This window comes from Megachile rotundata, chromosome 9, assembly GCF_050947335.1.
Source record: "Megachile rotundata isolate GNS110a chromosome 9, iyMegRotu1, whole genome shotgun sequence".
Taxonomy (NCBI): Eukaryota; Metazoa; Arthropoda; class Insecta; order Hymenoptera; family Megachilidae; genus Megachile; species Megachile rotundata.
In genome coordinates this window covers 14326771-14349580 of record NC_134991.1, presented here as the reverse complement: position 1 = coordinate 14349580, position 22810 = coordinate 14326771, and the positions used below count along the sequence as shown (strand labels likewise).

General features: G+C 33.0%; 1 protein-coding gene across 3 annotated transcripts in view; it reads right to left on the bottom strand.

Annotated features, from left to right (window-relative positions):
* Window positions 1-2273: 2273 nt before the first annotated feature.
* LOC100876873 (putative G-protein coupled receptor Mth-like 3) overlaps window positions 2274-22810 on the bottom strand; it is a 49445-nt gene continuing 28908 nt past the window's right edge. Inside the window, exons 5-9 of one of the 3 annotated variants that reach the window (XM_012286429.2) lie at window positions 16695-16930; window positions 16520-16598; window positions 8829-9007; window positions 4271-4451; window positions 2274-3150 (exon numbers count right to left, since the gene is read on the bottom strand). In XM_012286429.2, the coding sequence (XP_012141819.2) occupies window positions 2796-3150; window positions 4271-4451; window positions 8829-9007; window positions 16520-16598; window positions 16695-16930 (1030 nt within the window). In that variant the 3' untranslated portion in view covers window positions 2274-2795. Of the gene's footprint in view, window positions 3151-4270; window positions 4452-8828; window positions 9008-10110; window positions 10199-16519; window positions 16599-16694; window positions 16931-22810 lie in introns of those variants that run through there. The other 2 variants (XM_003703787.3, XM_076535648.1) reach the window with 2 other exon arrangements.

Sequence of the window (22810 nt, the reverse complement as noted above, 5' to 3'; positions counted from 1 at the left end):
ATACTTGGTACAGTATTTTGTCTTTCAATATTTCATTTTGCTTTTTGTTTCACAGCTTCGTTTCGTGGAAGCACCTTTGTAAAATTCTATTTTGCATATGTATTGTTGTATTTTCACTTTTTCTGAAATTTTATAAACTTGTAGTTTATTTTTATTACCAGAAATATTTTCATCATTAATCTTCATTACTAAAAATATTTTCTTCAGAGCAATTAGTTAATAATTTTGACTAACTTTGATTAGCTGATTAATTAAAGGATGTCTTCGGTTACTTCCATCGATTTCCTACATTCTCAGTAACTTTTACTATTTGCTAGAACATGGTGGTCTTATCAAAGCAAATGGTATGTCTCGTAGTCAGTCGGTGTTCTGCTACGACAAACTACCCCAGTTCGGTGAATCTCTCGTGTTTCCTTGAGACGTGTGTTCCTTCCATTCCTCAATGTACAGTAAGGTAAAAAAGTATTGGCGAATTCAATTTGCATCAGTAACTAAAAGTAAGGATATGTTGGTAAAATTCGATACACGTACGCTTCTTTTAGGTAATATTTCAATTTGAAGTTAATAAAAAGCAATTAATTCTTGTTTGTATAATATTACAGTAATCATTCGCTGTAAGCAAGTTTCTTTTGACAAGTTTCAAATAATTACTGCATTATTATTATTTGGTTAAGTTAGAAAATAATTGCCACAATGAAATGCACTCTGTTACATTTATTTATTAATACATTGTTTAATCAGTGTGTGTCAACATTGTCACATACATAAATATCAAAATATTTAGTATAAAAGTTTCACGATTACAACAATTACATATCTTATGGTATAAAATTCGTATGGCGAATATCTTTAGATAAAATTCGATTAATATTAATATTTAAAGGAAATTAATAATTTTTGTTATGCATAGAATTACGTATAGTGGTACACATTTCAAATTCTTAATTTAAATGAACTTAAGTTGATTGAAAGTTATAGTCTTATCTGAATTATGTAAATTAATTTACATAAATTAATTTGTAGTAACACTACAAATCAATTTTATTAATCGATAAATATTACAAATAACTTTTTTAACTTTGGATATTTTCTCGAGGTATACAAATTAGTTCTACATTAGTGAGTATTATAAAAAATATTAATTGTATGATAAAATTCTGACCATTTTGTAACTATACATATTCTGAAACTAAAATTAAATATCGTACAACTATTTATGTAAAAATATTTATTTATGTAAAATCTGTATAAAAAGAACTTGAAGTACGCAGAATTCAAATTTTATAAAATACGAACTGTATTTGGTGGATCGGAAAGTACTGTCATTATTTTTTTCTATTTTTATAAACAATAATATATCCAATATTATAAATAAAACAACTCAATGCAACACAATAAAAATAAAAATTACAATTAATTTCTCTACCTTCCACTAAAATTTGAAATCAATTCTCTCAAGTAGAATAATTGTATTAATTTTTTAATATAAAAACGTGACGTAACTTCCAGTCCAACCAAATATATCATCCCTGAGATTTCACGTAACGTTCTGAATTAACGAAATTAAAAACACCAGTTCCTTAATTATTCCTTAGCAATTAAATGCATTCAGAGTATTAAACGAAGTGTCATAAATGGCGCATAGCATTAAAATTTCCAAGCGTATCGCGCGCGTAATTCTTGAGCGTTTGCTAAGCAGAGAATAGAAGAGGCCATAAATGGCAAAGCGTTTTATTTCTCGCGTTAAGTTTCATAATTTTCTGGTACTACACCGGTTTCCGTGAAATGTTCGCGCGAATTTTCGACTCGGACAAAAAAATTGTTGTTTAAACATACTTGCTTCTAATTAATTCTATGAGCATGAGTTATTTTATTAGAAAAAAGGAATTTGATCAAGTTTTATATTTCATTTTTTAGTTTGCGATGAAAATTACAATTGTTAATTATTATGTAAACTGAAATAGCTGAAAAGATACTTTTTGATTAAAAAATATATTAAACCTTCGTTAGGGGTGCTATAACATATGTGGTCACACATGATACATGTATTGAACAAATGCATTCCCTTAAATTATTTAATTATATGAAACTCTGAAAATCTGTTAGATGATTTTTAATATGTTATATGATGCAAATCTAGTGATGGGTAAGTGTCGCAAACGAGCTAGTGATGTCCGCAAACGAGCTCGCAGTGCGTACAATAAAAAGCTCACAAAATATTTGAAGACTAAAGAAGCAAACTACGAAGAAGGAATAAGAAAATAAAAGACGAATTATCAAACAGTACAAAAAATATATTTCCTCACTTCACAAAAATGTGTAACACTTCAAATATCAAATTAAAATAAAAAATTCCAATTAGTTATTTCACATCCAATAAATCTGATATTCTTACAATATCTCTCCCACTGAACAAACGTTCAAGTATTTAATAAAAGATGATACTCGATTTGGTATTAAAAAGTCGTATTCGTATCGTTTGTAAAAATTCGTTTAAAAGTTGAATCACACAGTATTATATCTTATGAAAAACTAAGAAAAAATATACGTTTTTGTCGAGTTTCGAAGAAATCAAGTCTGATCCCTTTACTGTTATGGCAACCTTCAGCAACATCAAAATTAACCGACATCACCTGAATGCTATTGAAAAAAATGTTGAAACTTGACTTCCTCGAAAACTAACAAGCTAAAATTCTCTTCTATAATTTTTCTTATGTTTCCACAGAGAATTAGTGATCACTTTTATTCGGTTCGCTGTATAATACAGCCGGTCAAATACATTTTACTCGGTACGTTCAAGGTGCTACGCTAACACCGAAGCTAGACGTCAGCGTGCTTTGACTCGCGCTCATTTTCGCTTTGAATGGGTCTTGCAAGGTGGATGTTCCTTGGCTGAAGCCTTTCTTCTGCTTGCCGAAGCTCAGTCGTTTCTTCAACGCCTGATAGACCCTTTTCTTCATCACGAACAGAACAAATATCAATACACCCTGGAGACAGTTCAACGCGTCCGTCGCGTAGAAAATTTGCTCCTGCCACGTATAATTCGTGTATTGATTTATGAATGAAGAGATTATCTCCGCGATCCACGATATTCCCATCACGATGAACAGTTTCACGTTCATGATGAACCTAAATTTGGGAATTTGCAAACTTGAAAACTTGTAAATTTGGGAATTTGTAAATTTGTAAATTTGGGAATTTGTAAATTGGTAAATTTGTAAATTGGTAAATTTGTAAATTGGTAAATTTGTAAATTGGTAAATTGGTAAATTTGTAAATTGGTAAATTGGTAAATTTGTAAATTGGTAAAATTGTAAATTGGTAAATTGGTAAATTGGTAAATTGGTAAATTGGTAAATTGGTAAATTGGTAAATTGGTAAATTGGTAAATTGGTAAATTGGTAAATTGGTAAATTTGTAAATTGGTAAATTTGTAAATTGGTAAATTTGTAAGTTGGTAAATTTGTAAGTTGGTAAATTTGTAAATTGGTAAATTTGTAAATTGGTAAATTGGTAAATTGGTAAATTGGTAAATTGGTAAATTGGTAAATTGGTAAATTGGTAAATTGGTAAATTGGTAAATTGGTAAATTTGTAAATTTGTAAATTGGTAAATTTGTAAATTGGTAAATTTGTAAATTGGTAAATTTGTAAATTGTTAAATTTGTAAATTGGTAAATTTGTAAATTGGTAAATTTGTAAATTGGTAAATGTGTAAATTGGTAAATTTGTAAATTGGTAAATTCGTAAATTTGCAAACTTGAAAACTTGTAAATTTGTAAATTTGTAAATTTGTAAATTGGTAAATTTGTAAATTGGTAAATTTGTAAATTGGTAAATTTGTAAATTGTTAAATTTGTAAATTGGTAAATTTGTAAATTGGTAAATTTGTAAATTGGTAAATGTGTAAATTGGTAAATTTGTAAATTGGTAAATTCGTAAATTTGCAAACTTGAAAACTTGTAAATTTGTAAATTTGTAAATTTGTGAATTTTCGTACTTTCAAGTAAAGTAGGTGACAGACACTTATGAAGAAGAAGAAGAAGAAATTAATAAGAAAAACGTAACTATCTTCATAACCGATAATAGAACAATGATAACATAGAACAATAACAGAATATATTCTCTCCAATACAGAAGCTGTCTCAACCAAATCAGCCGACAATCAGTCAAAAAGAGTATTCGCAAGAATGGCAGTGAGCAGCCTGATATATTCCCGTATCTCTATCGAATTGAACGAGTCCCGCTTTGAAGAAGGCTGATAAACTCACTTAGTTTTGTCAGCGTGAAATCGTTTGCTCCTGGGATCCGATGGGTCGGCAACCCTTCTTATCTCTGCTTTCACTTTGCTACACCTCTCTGACGTGAGAATGAAGAACACCACGTTCAACGTCAGCTGAATTGCGATTGGTCCTCGGAAGAAAAGCAAATCACCGTACAAGTTTGGTTGACCTGCAACATCCGCGCCAGTTTTGTTCATTAAACCACCTTCATTTTACAATTCTCTCATTCCATACGCACGATGATAGATTTTACGTGAAGTTCTGTTTTATTATAATTCAAGACTGAAGTAATATTTTTATGTTTAGCAAATACTACTATTTTTACAATACTTTGTTACATTGATTATTCGTAGTTCAAGTAGTTAATACTGGTGATAAAGTATACAACTTTAAAGAGTACCTATATAAAGGTAGCTGATGAAATGTTAAAAATGTCTCATCAAAATTAATTCATTAAACACATTACTGAGTTCACAAAATATATAAAAGTGTACGTTGTGTGTACATGTGTGGCAGTGAACATGTTCAAGAAGTTATGGTGTTCAGTTATGGTACAGTGTACATATGAAGTAAGTTGAGTTATGATATAATGTACATATAAAGTAAGTTGAGTTATGATATAGTGTACATATGAAGTAAGTTGAGTTATGATATAATGTACATATGTACATTATACATATGTACATATGTCGTAGCTCATTACATACTCCTATTTATTTTAATAATTTATAGCATTTTATATTTTTGATACACCTTGACTACCTAACCTAAAAAGTATGAAAAGTCGAATACAACCCCCAAACGAATATTTGCAATAAAATTTGAATTGCACAAAAAATGAAAGTAAAAGGGGTTGCAACGAGTGTGGGGTTAAGTAACCTCGCCTTATAATAAAATCTCAGATGGCGAAAGCAAGAAAGAGGAAGGGAACATTTGTATTATAAAACACTTGGTCTCCGGTCGGCTTTAACGACCTTGCCTCTTAAGGTTGGATTTCGTGCAAAACCATCGTCTAGCAACACGAACTAATTAGTGTAATTAGCTGAATGGCCGACACTCGTTTAGCGTAACGACGAAGAAACGTTGCGTGACGAGAAAAGCTTAGAACGGATGCTCATCGTGGCCTAAATACGTCTTTTCGTTACATTCTCATTGCGCGAATTTTTGAGGGCGTAATTAACGTGCACCCTTCAAACCGTCAAAGAGCGAGATTCGTTGCACATCAAATACTTTCGTAACTGCAAACAATTACTACGGGCATTCACGTTTGGAACATGTGTTATCGATGCTTTGAAGGAAGATTTTTAGAATTTAGGAGTTTGAAAAGGTGAAGGTCTCAAGAAAATTTGAAATTTAAAGATTTTATAGTTTATTGGAGTTTGTAAAGAAAACTTGATCTTTTGGGACATTGAATAGTTCAAATTTGAAAATTTTATTTTTGTAACTCAAATTAATATTTCTACACTAATTTATTTGTTACCTTGAATTAATATTTCTACACTAATTTATTTGTTACCTTGAAGTAATATTTCTACACTAATTTAATTGTTACCTTGAATTAATATTTCTACACTAATTTAATTGTTACCTTGAAGTAATATTTCTACACTAATGTATTTGTTACCTTGAAGTAATATTTCTACGCTAATTTATTTGTTACCTTGAATTAATATTTCCACATCAAATCATCTGTATAAATTTTCAATTTCGATAAGCTTAAAAACAAGTACACGAATTTAATTAACTGAAATGCATGTGTCCTTTGGATATCTTTATGACGTTACGCCTAAGGTCTCTAAAGAAACAAATGCAACCCTTGGGAGTCTTACCCGACCAGAAAAATCTAATGAAACGTATCAACTCGATTAAATTTTAATGTCTACGGAAAATTAGTAAATGACTCGTTACTCAACTAAATTACTGGATGTGCCTGAACAAGCATTATGAAAATGGAGTACGTTAAATTTCCACAATATTCAACATTTCTATTATCATCTCTTACTTCATCATTTCCAAAATTTACACTGTTACAAGTTTTCTGCTTTTTCTAATATTTTGTTTACTTCAAAACGTGAATTAACCCTTGTATTGTTGCATTATTTTGTTTAAATGCTTATTTAAATACAGGTAATACAAGTTTATCATTTTCATTGTGAACAAACTCCTCCAAAAATGTTCAAATTTAATTTCATTGAAAATAAATTGAGAAAATTGTATTTTTTACTTATGTTTTCTCTATGATGATTCATTTGTTCTTTTACCATCTCGAAAACAGTACCGCAAAAGTCCCTAGAAGATCCATAAAGAAGTAGAACACCGACAAGTTCACCTTACATTCTTATCGCCGTGCTCCGAAGTTAAACAAAAGTCATTAGAATTTATCGGAAATCGAGGATCATTCTTCAGTTAATTTCCTTTCCATTGGAAGACTAATGGCCTATGCAGCACACGATTTTCCGTTCGACTCCTAATTCGCAGTGAAATGTAACGGCGAGAAACTTTGTAAGCGGTGCTTACTTATCAATGACTATTGGAGTGTGAGCCAAAGAAATTCTGTGCGAAACGGGAAAAAACGATAACGACTGCGATAGTTACTTTTAAGGGCCATTAGGGCAATTCGGGAACTCCTTCGATTATTGCGTAGGTTCTTAAACTGTTCACGAAACAATTTTGACTTTACATCCCCCAACTTTTCACTTTAAAATAACTCGTTTAATCGACGTCCTAGGTGGTCAAGATTTTTTGTATTTATTTAATATTACTTAACTAATTATTGACGCAAGCAATAAAGCAATGATAGCATTAACGATTGCAAAGATTTAATTATTAGACAACAAATATGGAAAAATGAATGAAACATTGCAGAACTTTATATACAGGGTGTCTCGCAATTAGGTTCCTGAAATGGGGGGTAGCTGATGTGATTCTGAATATTCTTCACTCCATAATTTCCACGCGCTGTATTTCCACGCGGCGTAATTTCTACGCGTCATAATTCTACGCTCCGTAATTTCCACGCACCGTATTTCCACACGTGGTATTTCTACGCGTTGAAATTTCTACGCGCCGAAATTTCTACGCGCCATAGTACCACACACCATAATTTTCACGCGCCATAATTCCACGCTCCGTAATTTCGACGCGCTGTTTTTCCACGCGCCGTAATTCCCACGCGCCATAATTCTACGCGCCGTAATTCCCACACGCCATAATTCTACGCGCCGTATTTCCACGCGCCGAAATTTCTACGCGCCATAATTCCACGCTCCGCAATTTCCACGCACTGTATTTCCACGCGCCGTAATTCCCACGCGCCATAATTGTACGCGCCGTATTTCCACGCGCCGTAATTCCCACGCGCCATAATTCTACGCGCCGTAATTCCCATGCGCCATAATTCTACGCGCTGTATTTCCACGCGCCGAAATTTCTACGCGCCATAATTCCACGCTCCGTAATTTGCACGCGCCGTATTTCCACGCGTTGTATTTCCACGCGCCATAATACTACACACTGTAATTTTCACGCGCCATAATTCCACGCTCCGTAATTTCCACGCGCCCTAATTCCCACGCGCCGTATTTCCACGCGCCATAATTCCGCGCGCCGAAACTTCTACGCGCCATAACTCCACACTCGGTAATTTCCAAGTAATTCATATTAAGGAATATAAACTTTTTTAGGCTCGAAGCTGTCGCTCTTTTTCTTCAACATTTTTTAATTTAATCCATCTCCACTTAACAAGTTGAAGACAAACGATTCTAAAATCGCGTTAAACTATCATGAAATGGAATCAAGGTATAAAAAGCTTGTGAAGTTCTTGCTCTTTTCGATCGAACTGTCGAACAATCTATCAAGAACACGCGATTTATCGTGTCTATCAGGTGTCCTTCCGAACGTTCTTTTTTTAGAAGCTGTAATCCAATATCAAATATTAGTGTTTCAGCAAGTACCTCTTCTAAGTTACGATACATGTTATATGTATGTTCATACTGGTTCTGTTCTATTCGAAAATTTTAGTCGCGTTATATTTCATTGAAACACGCTTGTTCCTCTAAAAATATTGAATTGTGTTACTGTATTAAATCTTTTCAAATAAAATAACTGATATATTTATCAAATTTTCAGCAACGATGATTATTGCTAAAAGCATACTGTGAAATGTCTCTATTTTTTAGTACCGTTAATAGCTACAAATCACCCGTTTTATTGCATCGTGTACATTTCACTGGTTATTTGATATGAATTTATGGTTTTATATATTGAAGTTATATTCTGATTTAATAGTACTTCTGCACATGTTTGTTTAATTTAATTTATTCCGAACACACTTGCAAATAGTATATGAATTTCATTCTGAAAATATTGTTATACATAATAACTAGTTATTTTGTATTTATTTTAATTAAAAATATTCATGTACTTTACTCTTCGACTGTGCACAAAATAAATACTCTTTGGAATACTTTAAGGACATCAACATCAGACATGTGATAACTAGTAATAAATCATATAATTATCGATTTAATCATAAATTTTCACTTACTGATAAACCAGCAGGACTCAGCTCCAAAATTCGGTCTCAGCTCATTCGGAAGAATTTCCATCTTGTCGCTCAAAATCCCGAAGACAGTTATGAACAGTGACAGGCCCCATGCATACAAACAATACGATAAGAATTGTTTGTGATGAGACCGATCTCTGGAAACGGTTCCACGTAGCCTTCTGTAAAGCAGAAATGTTATTTCGTTAGTATTTCTTTCGTTTCTACTTTATAGCTATATGGAAAATTAGGAAATGCGATATTATTGTTAGATAGATATCAAATCTCTAGATCCCATATTCCCAGATCCTTCAATCACTAGATCCCCAAATCCCTGGATCCCCAAATCCCTTGATCCCTAAATTCCCACATTCCCAAATCCCTAGATCATCAAATCCCTAGAACCCAAAATTCCTAGATCTCAAATTCCTAGATTTCAAATTCCATAGACCCCAAATTCCATAGACTCCAAAATCCCTAAATCCCAAATTCCATAGACCTCAAATTCCATAGATCCCAAAATCCGTAGATCCCGAATTCCATAGACCCCAAAATCCCTAGATTCCGAATTCCGTAGACCCCAAAATCCCTAGATTCCGAATTCCATGAACCCCAAAATCCCTAGATTCCGAATTCCATGGACCCCAAATTCCATAGACTCCAAAATCCCTAAATCCCAAATTCCATGGACCTCAAATTCCATAGATCCCCAAATCCCTAGATACCCAAATCCCTACATTTCCAAATTCCTTGATCCCTAAATTCCCACATTCCCAAATCCCTAGATCATCAAATCCCTAGAACCCAAAATCCCTGCCTCCCAAAATCCCTATATCTCAAAATTCCCATATTCCAAAATCCCCATATCCCAAATCCGTACACCCTGAAAAAGTGCTGAAAATTTAAAGCGGTAATTCGATGGCCAGGTCGTCCAAAAATACCTCTTTAAAATATACAATACTTTTTCAATTCTCATCCCCTTCTAATATTTGGTCCTCCTTAATATTTGGTTTTCTACGTCTGCAGAATCTCTCATTATTTCGAGCAGCACGATGACTCATAATGAAAAATACTCGTCGTAGAAAAATTGCCGTAGTGACCGACGAATGAATTAACGATGATTAAACGGAAACCAGGAACAAGAAGGGGAACGTTTATTTTCAGGGAAACTGTTTGATTGATATTCAAACGGTTCGTCGGATCGACGATAGGTTTCCTATCGGTAAAACGGAAATCGAAGAATTCGTTCTCTTGACTTACTCGTATCGAAATGGAACAGGTGTGAAATGTAATTGCAGGGTTACTGTATCCATTCCCCGAAAATCAAATTTGTAAGAATATCTTCTCTCGAATCGCTGTTATCGTTCTTGCTGCTACGGAAGAAAAATACAACGAGGATCGATAATACTTTTGTCTGAAATTTTTTCGTTTATTGGAGCATTTTAGGAACTGTTCGTATATTCATTTCATTTTATTTTTATGTAACTGATTTCTCTCGATGAAAATTTATTTTCAATGAAAGGTGGATTTTGAGGTTTGTTTTTACTGTTTTGGAATGCTTTTGAATTTTCCTAATTTAGCATATTTTAATGGTATTATCGTTGCAACTAGAGTCGTTTAAACAATTCTTCATTATCTCATGACCGATCTCGATTCATCGAAGGTTTCCGTGTGTGCTCACTCTTGTCGTAAAAGTTTATGTTTCTAGCATGCTATTCTAGCTGTTGGGTTTGTAAATATACGGAGAAAATAGAACATCGTGGACGTGGAATCGTCGCATGGTCGTCCTTCGCGTTACTTGTCAGTTTTCAAGATTTTCACCAGAATTAAGATTTGTCCCACATGCACTTTTCCTTTGTCTTTAATTTAAGTTAACTGTGATTTTACTAGGACTTGTCTAAATTTCACAATTTGTCAATTTCTCAAGCTTTCAAGTTTTCAAGCTTTCAAGTTTTCAAGTTTTCAAGTTTTCAAGTTTTCCAGTTTTCAAGTTTTCAAGCTTTCAAGCTTTCCAGTTTACCAGTTTTCAAGTTTTCAAGTTTTCAAGTTTTCAAGTTTTCAAGTTTTCAAATTTGAAGTTTTCAAATTTTCAAGTTTTCAAGTTTTCAAGCTTTCAAGTTTTCAAGCTTTCAAGTTTTCAAGTTTTCAAGTTTTCAAGTCTTTAAGATTTCAAATTTTCAAGTTTTCAAGTTTTCAAGTTTTCAAGTTTTCAAGTTTTTAAGTCTTTACGATTTCAAGTTTTCAAGTTTTCAATTTTTCAACTCTTCAAATCTTCAATTTTTCAATTTCTCAACTCTTCAAATCTTCAATTTTTCAATTTCTCAATTCTTCAATTCTTCAATTCTTCAATTCTTCAATTCTTCAATTCTTCAATTCTTCAATTCTTCAATTCTTCAATTCTTCAATTCTTCAATTCTTCAAATCTTCAATTCTTCAAATTCTCAATTTCTCAATTCTTCAATTCTTCAATTTTTCACTTTCTCAATTTTTCAATTATTTAATTTCTCAATTTCTAAAATATGGATGACTATGTACAATGCATAAATGAAAAATTATAACACCCATCTCTATATGAATCAATTATATATATCAATAATTGATATATATATGTATATGTATATCAATTTATATGAGAAGTAGAACACAGTAGCTGATATTAATATCGAAACACCAAGACATTAAAGTACGTAATTATTGCTTGACATCTACTTATAGACTACATATAATTAGGCTATAATTTATCGTTAGAAAAAGAACATATCATCGGCTAAAATTATCCTAGCAACGACAAGGTTGTTCTTTGTGAGTAACATTTTCATAGAAATCTTTTTAAAATGTTTCCCATAATATCTTGAACTGGGTCGATTAGATCGATGCTAAAGAAGTCAATAGTTTAAAATTATTATCTCACTTGCGTAAGTAACTATAATCTGATCGAATAAAATATTTTTAGAATGACAGAGACATTGATAGCTGCTGGGATTAAATCAATTTTGTGTTGATAACACCAATATACAATTATTAATAATTATTAAGGTACAATTTCTAGATTTGAACATTTGTAAGTATATAAATAAAAGAATTAGAAATTAAGAAATATAAATGCGCAAAATTCTATTTCCAAAATAATTACCAACCTGCCTAATCCAGATGTTCATAAAGAAGCTACGATTACTATAATGGAAGAACAAAAGCACTGAACTTAATAATAAACTGATCTTAGTTCTAAATTATATAGGCACTTATCCCCACGAATTAGTTTCACAAGCGTTCCAGGTCCAAGATATCCGAACATCTCCGGGTGATTATGCCAGTACTAATTTAATGGTCGCAAATTACAAGCTTAAACTGCTGAATTAATAAACGTCGTTATAATGTGTCTTATCATAATAATTTTACCGTGATAACCACCATAATAATTTACAACTCCCCAACCAAATTATCAAGGTTAAAAAGAATTACAGATATTTGGAAAATTAATGAAGATATAAAGCTTGTGATCGAGCAATGTGTGCCGGAAAGGGTACAAGCTAATAAGAAGTTAGATTAGGTTAGGTTAGGTTATTTAGATGATATAAGATATTCACATGTGATAATAATGTTATGTACGGTAGTAGTATCATGTTAGTAGCTAATAAATTTTTGTACTGGGCTTTCAATTTTCAAATTTTAATTCTAATTTTTAGTTTTATGAATTTTTATGACGTTTAGGGTTTCAAATTACTGGATCCAAATTACCTAGATTCCAAAATTCCCTACATCCTAAATTCCTCAAATTCTACTTATTCCAAATCCCAAATCTTCCAGATCCAAAATTCCCCAAATTCCACTCACCCCAAATCCCAAATCTTCCAGATCCAAAATTCCCCAAATTCCACTCACCCCAAATCCCACATTCCCCAAATTCCACTCATCCCAAATCCCACATTCCCCAAATTCCACTCACCCCAAATCCCAAATTCCCCAAATTCCACTCACCCCAAATCCCAAATTCCCCAAATTCCACTCACCCCAAATCCCAAATCTTCCAGATCCAAAAATCCCCAAATTCCACTCACCCCAAATCCCACATTCCCCAAATTCCACTCATCCCAAATCCCACATTCCCCAAATTCCACTCACCCCAAATCCCAAATTCCCCAAATTCCACTCACCCCAAATCCCAAATTCCCCAAATTCCACTCACCCCAACTCCCAAATCTCCCAAATTCCAAATCTCCCAAATTCCACTCACCCCAAATCCCAAATTCCCCAAATTCCACTCATCCCAAATCCCAAATCCCCCAAATTCCACTCACCCCAACTCCCAAATCTCCCAAATTCCAAAGTCCCCAAATTCCACTCATCCCAAATCCCAAATCTCCCAAATTTCACTCACCCCAAATTCCACTCACCCCAAATCCCAAACCCCCCAAATCCCAAATCCCCCAAATCCCAAACCCCCCAAATCCCAAACCCCCCAAATCCCAAATCCCCCAAATCCCAAATCCCCCAAATCCCAAATTCCCCAAATCCCAAATCCCCCAAATCCCAAATCCCCCAAATCCCAAATCCCCCAAATCCCAAATCCCCCAAATCCCAAATCCCCCAAATCCCAAATCTCCCAAATTCCACTCACCCCAAATCCCAAACCCCCCAAATCCCAAATCCCCCAAATCCCAAATCCCCCAAATCCCAAATCCCCCAAATCCCAAATCCCCCAAATCCCAAATCCCCCAAATCCCAAATCCCCCAAATCCCAAATCCCCCAAATCCCAAATCCCCCAAATCCCAAATCCCCCAAATCCCAAATCCCCCAAATCCCAAATCCCCCAAATCCCAAATCCCCCAAATCCCAAATCCCCCAAATCCCAAATCCCCCAAATCCCAATTCCCTAGATCCCAAATCCCCAGTAGTTGTATTCGTACCTATCATTTGCACATGTAATAGCCTATACAATCCCGTAATTCGAAATCTTCGAAAATTCCCACTGCAGATCGAATGCCCATCGCTATCCGTAACAGCGAGGAATTACCGGAAACCGGATATTCGTCGTTGACGGGCGCAAAGTTTACGTTAAACATCCGACTGGAATTGAATTACGCTCCGCGACTGACACATTATCCTAGTTTTAACAGCGTCCGGTGTAATTTGGAAATGAAATTTCGGTAAACGGGTTTCCACCGTGCGCTATGAGAACCTGTTCTCGGATTATCGTTGTTACGTGGCCAGAAAATCGGTGATACGTTGAAATTAGTAACCGTTGAACGAAAGTTGGCGTATTTCTCAAATTACCGGCGCTCATACGGAGAAGGTTAATTCCCTAACGGCGAAACGGAATGAAATTTATCGCGCTAGGAATCCGCAAGCCCAGGATTATTGCACGTGCGAATATCGATAGAATCGATTAACTTCTGGATGAGAAAGGAAAATCGTTCATCCGTCATCGTAACTGTGTACGTACTTTTTTATGAGACCGCCGAAGGATTTAACGATGTAAAATTCACGTCTTTGATGAAACCGTATAAAAACTTTATGAATGGAAACGAATATAACTGTCCACGATATTCGATAAACGTTTCATTCTTCCCTTTTTAATTACAATATCGGTTTAAAGAATGATTAATAGCTGGTTAAAAATGTGGAGCTTGAAATAAAAATACTGCAATGTTAGATGAATTTTTCTGTGCTCTAAAATGTTGTGATAGAAAATTTGTAACTTGATGTAATTTGTTTCTGATTTTTTTTAAAACTGTCATGTATCAAGGTAATAGTATAATTTATTATACAAATATTCATACATGAATAATGAAATGTTATAAATAAATTTCTGCGAAAATATATTTCTGCTGTTTTATTGTACTTCAAAAATTGATGGAAGTAATGAATGCGTTGAAAATTCCAAAACGAAACGTATCAACGTTTATTGTTTTTAATCAGCGATTGACAATTTCCCCAGTCGTTTAAATCTGGCACAATATTTGAAGATTAATTTTCCGATCAATTAATCAGATTGGAAATTTTAAACGATCGATCTGCAACTCTTTTGCATCTTATTTTTAAAAATGTTCTCAAACTCTCACATTATCTTTATTAAAGTTTAAACTTATTTTATTTAATAATTTTGACGTTATAATTAATTTCGAACGAACTTATAATTAAACCACCATAATTACTAGGAAATTGTGACGACAAATAATTCCGTTAAAGCATAATCATCGAATTCGAACGAATTAACTATAATACGTTCCACGACGGATAATTAATAAACTGGCAATCAATGATAATAGAATCTTCCATACTCCGATCGCAATTATCCGATAAGTATTTAACCGCAGACAATTATTTCCTCGTCCAATGAAAAGAATTAATTATTTCATTTCTAGATATCGAACTTTTTTCCCGATCTCGAGGGACGATGGTACAAGTTGCGAGACTTGGGAGGAGAATAAATTAAGTCGAAGAAAAACTATTCTTACAAGCTCTATCATCCCGGTAATCTATTACGCCGGGACACTTGAAAAATTGCCGCGTATAAAGTACTTGTCGCATTATCCCTCGAAAACTTTTAGATAAAGATCCGCCATGATCGCGTGCCTCATTGACAGGCTCGATTTCTGCTGCATTAGTCACCTTGTACTTAAGTCACTTTGTAACTAATTTCCTCTTTGTTTCGCTCAATTTGAACGCGATTATCCGCCATCTTGCGATAGATCTTTCATGGACGTTTATAGGGGGTTCCATAACAAGTTGATGAAACTATTATGTATACTATTATAGTATACATTTTGTTTTATACTCTTTTATTCTGTACTCTTTTATATTTTGTGAAATGTTTATCATAAGTGTATGGTTGAATCATAATTTATGTGAGGCTGCAGAACCTTATTTGAAAAGTATGAACATGAGTGTGAATTATACATGCTATACTATATATACTACATATATTATTATGTACTCTTTTATATTTTATAAAATGTTTATCATAAGTGTATGGTTGGATCAGAATTTATGTGAGGCTGCAGAACTTTATTTGAAAAGTATGAACATGAGTGTGAATTATATATGCTATACTATATATACTACATATATTATTATGTACTCTTTTATATTTTATAAAATGTTTATCATAAGTGTATGGTTGGATCAGAATTTATGTGAGGCTGCAGAACCTTATTTGAAAAGTATGAACATGAGTTTGAATTATATATACTATACTATATATACTACATATATTATTATGTACTCTTTTATATTTTATAAAATGTTTATCATAAGTGTATGGTTGGATCAGAATTTATGTGAGGCTGCAGAACTTTATTTGAAAAGTATGAACATGAGTTTGAATTATATATGCTATACTATATATACTACACATATTATTTTGTACTCTTTTATATTTTATAAAATGTTTATCATAATTGTGTCGTTAGATCAGAATTGTTTATGTGAGACTGCAGGACTTTATTTAAAAAGTATGAACATCAGTAATCTTCATTAAGGTAAGTAATAGTCTGTCTTTAAAAAATGCCATCTTTTATTTACTAAAAATTGATTGAATTTTTTTATTAAATGTACATACCTCAAAGTAGCATTTTCAAGTACTTGCTGTTTTTAATAAAAGCTTCAGTAATTTTGTAACATCTTCAAGTTTAAATGAAAAACGTAATAGAGGAAAAGAGTTGTGAGAAAGAAATAGAAGATGAAGTCTTACCCGAAAGTCCGCCATATATCGAAGCACATGACGTTCAACCAGCAGAAAGCGGACAGGAATGCAAAGAGCATGATGTAACCTGAAAAAATAACAAGATTTTTTTTAGAATTCATATAATTTAGCTACTAAAATGTCATGAATTAGAAAATTTGTATAAGAGAATACGATGACATACCCAGTGTGAAGCAAAATGCGGTGGCATAGCGTTCCTCAGCATCTTCGTCAAATACCATAGGCGGTGTCACCGACGGTATTATAGCGAGACAAGCAAAAGCCACTAGAAGACTCGCGGAATGGCACATCAAGGTTTTCCCGTGCAGATTTTGAAGAGTGGGTAAACAAGCGTAAACCAGCAACGTCAACAGCAGAAACAAGCAACTGATTGCTTCTAAGACATTGGAAACTGCAATTCTGAAATCATAACAAAGAGGAGATACATTAAAGACGCTGGTTGAACATTCTTCCTTGTTAACAACAGATTCTATAACAATACGTTCTTTGATATTACTGTTTATTGTGATATTACTGTTCATTTTAATTTATGTATATTTGATATGATAGATGTATGTAATATACTTATTTTGATATATTAAATATATTTATTTTGATGTGTTGGTTTATATTTACTTTGATGTATTAAGAATATTGAAATACACTTATTTTAGTACATTAAATATATTAAGATATATTTACATTGATATATTAACCTCAAAATTCTATCGTTTCTAATGGCAGTGAATGTCTAATCACTTAAGACTACCTCCTTTAAGCTCAAGATCGTTCCCCAAAATTTTTTAGCACATAGTTAAAAATGCACCGAATGTTTGTGGTGGTCAATCGTTCAAACTAGAGCACAGATTCTTTCACGACAGCCGTATATTGTGGCTGCATCAATGCCAGATAGCCAAGTTGTTTGCCAGTGATGCGGACAATGTGCACGGCCGTGCATCTTCAAACAGAAGAATAAATAACAATGGTACAAGTCCATTTGTCTGATGAATAGAAGAAGTGCCATTCATCGGGACAAGTCGTAACGAAGTGGCATCTGACCGTGCATTCGCCTTTTCTGCTATACATATATTTCTTTCTGTGTTCGTTATTTTTTACGATATTTCCTGCATTGTTCCTCGTGGGTCTGGAAGAGGACACGCTAAATCACCGAAATGGTTGAATAAAAATTTAGAAATATTCTTAAGACGTGTTTAATTACATTTTAGTTGCCCTGCAATTTTAGTCACGTTGCTATTATTATTTTCTTCGGAAGCTAGTTAAGTTACGTTTAAATAAAAATTATTTCACTATAGTAATTAATTATTAAATTTCACATTGAAATGTAGTGTAAGTTGTAATAATTCAGAACACGCAAAATTAATTTTCTATGAAAGCTAAATAACTATACTTCCCAATAAATCACAGAGAATGATGTGGAGAATCCCTTTTACACGCAACATCCGCGATCAATAACAATTAAATCGATAATAATCACACCGCAAGTAGTAAAAAAATGAGTATCTATCTTTAGAACTGCAAATCATGGAACATCCAATTGTCACGATTTTCCATCGATTACACAAGAACCTTCAATTCGAACGTCGGAGCATAACCGGCTCATTTTCACGCCCATACACATCGTTCTGTTAACCCAGAAATTAATCAACTCGATTCACTCGAACGCGCGGATCCCGAACGCGACGAAATTTCCTTAATTCAGACATAAATAAAGATCAAGCGATGTTAACGAGCTCGTTAATGACGGGGGAACGCCACCGCGTTCATTGTCAGAATAAATCGATTTATATTCAGGCTTCGCGATAATGAGAATATCTGCGCGAAAACACTGTTTTCTTTGTGGTGGTCACGTCTCTCGGTGTTCTCGAGATAAAGTTCACTTAGCGAGAGGAAATTTCGTTTCCATAAGATTCCGCGACAGAGTCGAAACGATTCGTTTTATCAAAGCAACGGCTTCTTGGGAGGCCACCTGCTTGCGGTCGCCTTGAACGAAGCATGAAATAATAACGAAGCCTCTCAATTAGCGAACGGGAGTCGAAGAAAAAGTGATTACGTCTTTCCTTCATTTTTTTGGATAATATAAGCGAGTTCTGCTAATTCAATTAGATTGTAAATGAATTGTATAGTGATTTGAGCTTATCAATTGTTTACTGTAACAGTGTAGCTAAGTAATGTAACTGATTTGCAATAAAAAGTACAGATTGACGCTAGTTTTGTACCATGCTACAGAAATATATTTAACATGTTTAATATGTTCAGATAAATATATTTTGTGTATTTAAATTGAGAAATTAATTGAAGATTACCTGTTAAAATAAATTTTCTAAGTTTATATGTATCGTGGACTCAAATATCATTTATTACGATGAACAAAGTTAGTGAACATAACCTAACTTTGACCAAACACATCCTTCATTTTGTGTAATTTATTTCAGTCTAATTTTATGAACAAGACAAGCTGAATTTCTAAATATATTTTCAAATATAATTTCTTATAATGAATAAAATTAACAAACCTAACCTAACCACTCTTAAACCTAACCTAACCTTGTCAAACCTACTATTTCTCCATTTCGTATAATTCATTTTAATCAAATTTCCAGAATAAAGAAACCTCAGCTGAATTCCTAAATAAAATTTCAAATATAATTTCTTACAATGAATAAAATTAACAAACCTAACCCAACCACTCCTAAACCTAACATAACCTTGTCAAACCTACTATTTCTCCATTTCGTATAATTCATTTTAATCAAATTTCCAGAATAAAGAAACCTCAGCTGAATTTCTAAACAAAATTTCAAATATAATTTCTTACAATGAATAAAATTAACAAACCTAACCTAACCACTCCTAAACCTAGACTAACCTTGTTAAACCTACTACTTCTCCATTTCGTATAATTCATTTTAATCAAATTTCCAGAATAAAAAAACCTCAGCTGAATTCCTAAACAAAATTTCAAATATAATTTCTTACAATGACTAAAATTAACAAACCTAACCTAACAACTCCTAAACCTAACCTAATCTTGCCAAGCCCGTTTCCCCCATTTTGCATAATTTTACTCAAATTTTCCAAATGAAGAAATCTCATCTGAATTTCGAAATAATTTCTCATTGTCCCTTATCATGTTATTATTTCTGAACAGATATATCCTTCATCGTAAAATAGCTAATTGACTGTACAGCGGTTCACACATTCAATGTAAAACAGAGTACAACGAATGTGAAAGTTTCGTAGCCAGTTCCTATTGAATTTCGCGAACTCGACCGGTTCTACTTGTTTAAACTTTGTGAAGTCAAACAAACGGATTCAAACAATAAATGGTCGCCATCCGCCGGCTTAAAACTTTCAAACCCGAGCGAATTGATACGAACAGAAAATGTAGCAAAGCGTAGATTTTCATTTGTCCAATTTTAATCAGTTCAATTTTAGTCCTTAGTATTCAAATTGGACATGAATTCTATTTTACTTTTATTTTTTTTTAATTCATTCTGTTCTGTGTTTACACCCCGAGGCTGAATTACCGTGCTTTGTTGCAAAGAGGAGCCATTGAATTTCAAGAGCGAGCGAATGGTTTTGGCGGGTTTTTCGATATCGGGTATGGAAATACTTATCGCGTGGCGATTATACGTCTTTGTTAATAATGAACTAATTTCAGGGGAATATTTTTTGTGCTCTTTAGATATTTTGTTATTTGTGGAATTATTTTAAAGTGGTGGAGGTGGGCAGTTTGGAAATTGGGGGGTTTGGAAGGAAGAAGATTTGGGAAGTTGGGGGTTTAGGTTTGAGAGAGTTTGGGAATTTAAGAGTTTTGGGAAATTGAAAATTGGAGAATTTAGGAATTTGGGAATTTGGGGAGTGAGAGATTTGAAGCTTTGGAAATTTGGGGAGTGAGAGATTTGAAAATTTGGAAATTTGGAGAATGAGAGATTTGACACTTTGGAAATTTGGGGAGTGAGAGACTTGGCACTTTGGGAATTTGGGGAGTGAGAGATTTGACACTTTGGGAATTTGGGGAGTGAGAGATTTTACACTTTGGAAATTTGGGGAGTGAGAGATTTGACACTTTGGAAATTTGAGGAGTGAGAGATTTAAAAATTTGGAAATTTGGAGAGTGAGAGATTTGACACTTTGGGAATTTGGGGAGTGAGAGACTTGGCACTTTGGGAATTTGGGGAGTGAGAGACTTGGCACTTTGGGAATTTGGAGAGTGAGAGATTTGACACTTTGGAAATTTGGGGAGTGAGAGATTTGACACTTTGGGAATTCGAAAATTTTAGAATTTAGAAATTTCGGAATCGAATGCTTGGGAATTTGGGGAGTGAGAGATTTGAAACTTTGGAAATTCGAAAATTTTAGAATTTAGAAATTTTGGAATCGAATGCTTGGAAATTTGGAGAGTGAGAGATTTGAATCTTTGGTAATTCGAAAATTTTAGAATTTGGAAATTTAGGAATCGAATGCTTGGAAATTTGGGGAGTGAAAGATTTGAAACTTTGGAAATTTGAAAATTTCAGAATTTAGAAGTTTTGGAATCGAATGCTTGGGAATTTGGGGAGTGAGAGATTTGGAACTTTGTAAATTTGTAAATTTTGAAATTTAGAAATTTAGGAATTTGAGAACTGAGAAATTTGGAACTTTGGAAATTTAAGAATTGAAAGATTTGAACCTTTAGAAATTTGAAAATTTAAAAACCACCAAATTTTGCATTTCCCAAATCCATAATTTACATCTTTGAAAAGGACTTTAACGTAAACTTTCATAAAAAATCATTCTTAAACTTCGCCTTTTTAAAAGTACGGAATGTAACGTATTTACAGAATTTGGAGAAGTATAAATAAATACAGGAGATATGTATAGATCCGTGTTTACGAAGAGTAATTCAGAAAGAAACGAGGAGGTTTCACTTCTTAACGACTAGCACTGACGTTGGTGATTCTAAAATTACGCGATGAATTGAAACTCTATTATTATCTAATAATATTATTTTAACTGAAAATTTTTGTATTTACAAAAGGAATGACGTAAAGTTGCATCTAAAAATTGCGACAGTATTTTTAGTATTAATAGTTATTTTTAATACAAGTTCAGTGTTCTTTGTAAACTTGGACAGACAATAAAAGTACAGTCGATATCAAAATTTTTTGACAAACTTTGAGAGACTTTTTGAGAAACTTTTTGAGACTTTTAAGATTCAATTGGCACACGTTTTGATGCAATTTTAACGTGGTATAAAATTCAATAAAAAATAGATATTCTGTAAAAGTCTTTTATCGACAAGGATTGTATTTTATTCACATCCTTAATTATCTCAGAAATTTGTCCATAAATTTGTTTAAAAGAAATGTTCCAAAAATGAACTTGCTAAATTAAATTGCAAAACTGTTCCAAAAAGTATTCCAAATAAACTATTTCAAGAATGATTTATATAAATTAGAAAAATCTGCTCCAATTATAAAATTTATCATTTTAAAAATTACACTTTTCAAGGATCAAATAATTTCACTTTTCTGGCTTCACTTTAACATTGTGTCATGTATGGGAAATTGTCTTGTGATAAGAATTTGTTATAAATCGCTCGTAAAAAAGCAATCAATCAAAATCGTGCATCAATTGATAGAAGATACTTTACGTGTATGACTTCTTGTTCTGTCGTTTGCCCTGGAGCCTACCTCCAGGGCAGCAATGACAGAAACGGTAATACCAATAGAGAAAGCCATCTTCCTACTCCTCATTTTTCTTTCCTTCATATCTGCTATTAAATCGATTGCTGTTTTATTTGAATAACGGATATTAATTCACCATCTTATTGCCTTGGGCGAAAAAATGGCTGCTACGAAAGCATCATATTTCAATAGATTCAGAAAACCATATGTAGGAAAAACCTTCTTTCTTATTACTTTGTAAAAAGAAACTAAATTTTGCACGTTGAGTTATAGTTATTTTATAACTACTGACTTGGTCTGATGGTCTAATTTATTGCGGTATGATATTGTATTGGTCTAATGGTCTAATGTATTGATCTAATTGGTCTAACCGTCAAATAAGTCCTAACCTTCAAATGAGTTAACCCATTTTGCGACAATGTACTCATTTGATTCATTGATTTTCCTAAAACATAAAATGTACACATACGTTCCTAGAGTTTGTAATATGAATAAACTAAAGTTTGTTATATGAAGAGATGTATTATTTTAATTACAAAAGATGTGTTATTTTATTTGTTCAATAAAGTTGCATCTACATAATTTTCCCCATTTTCAAAAAAAATGCTGA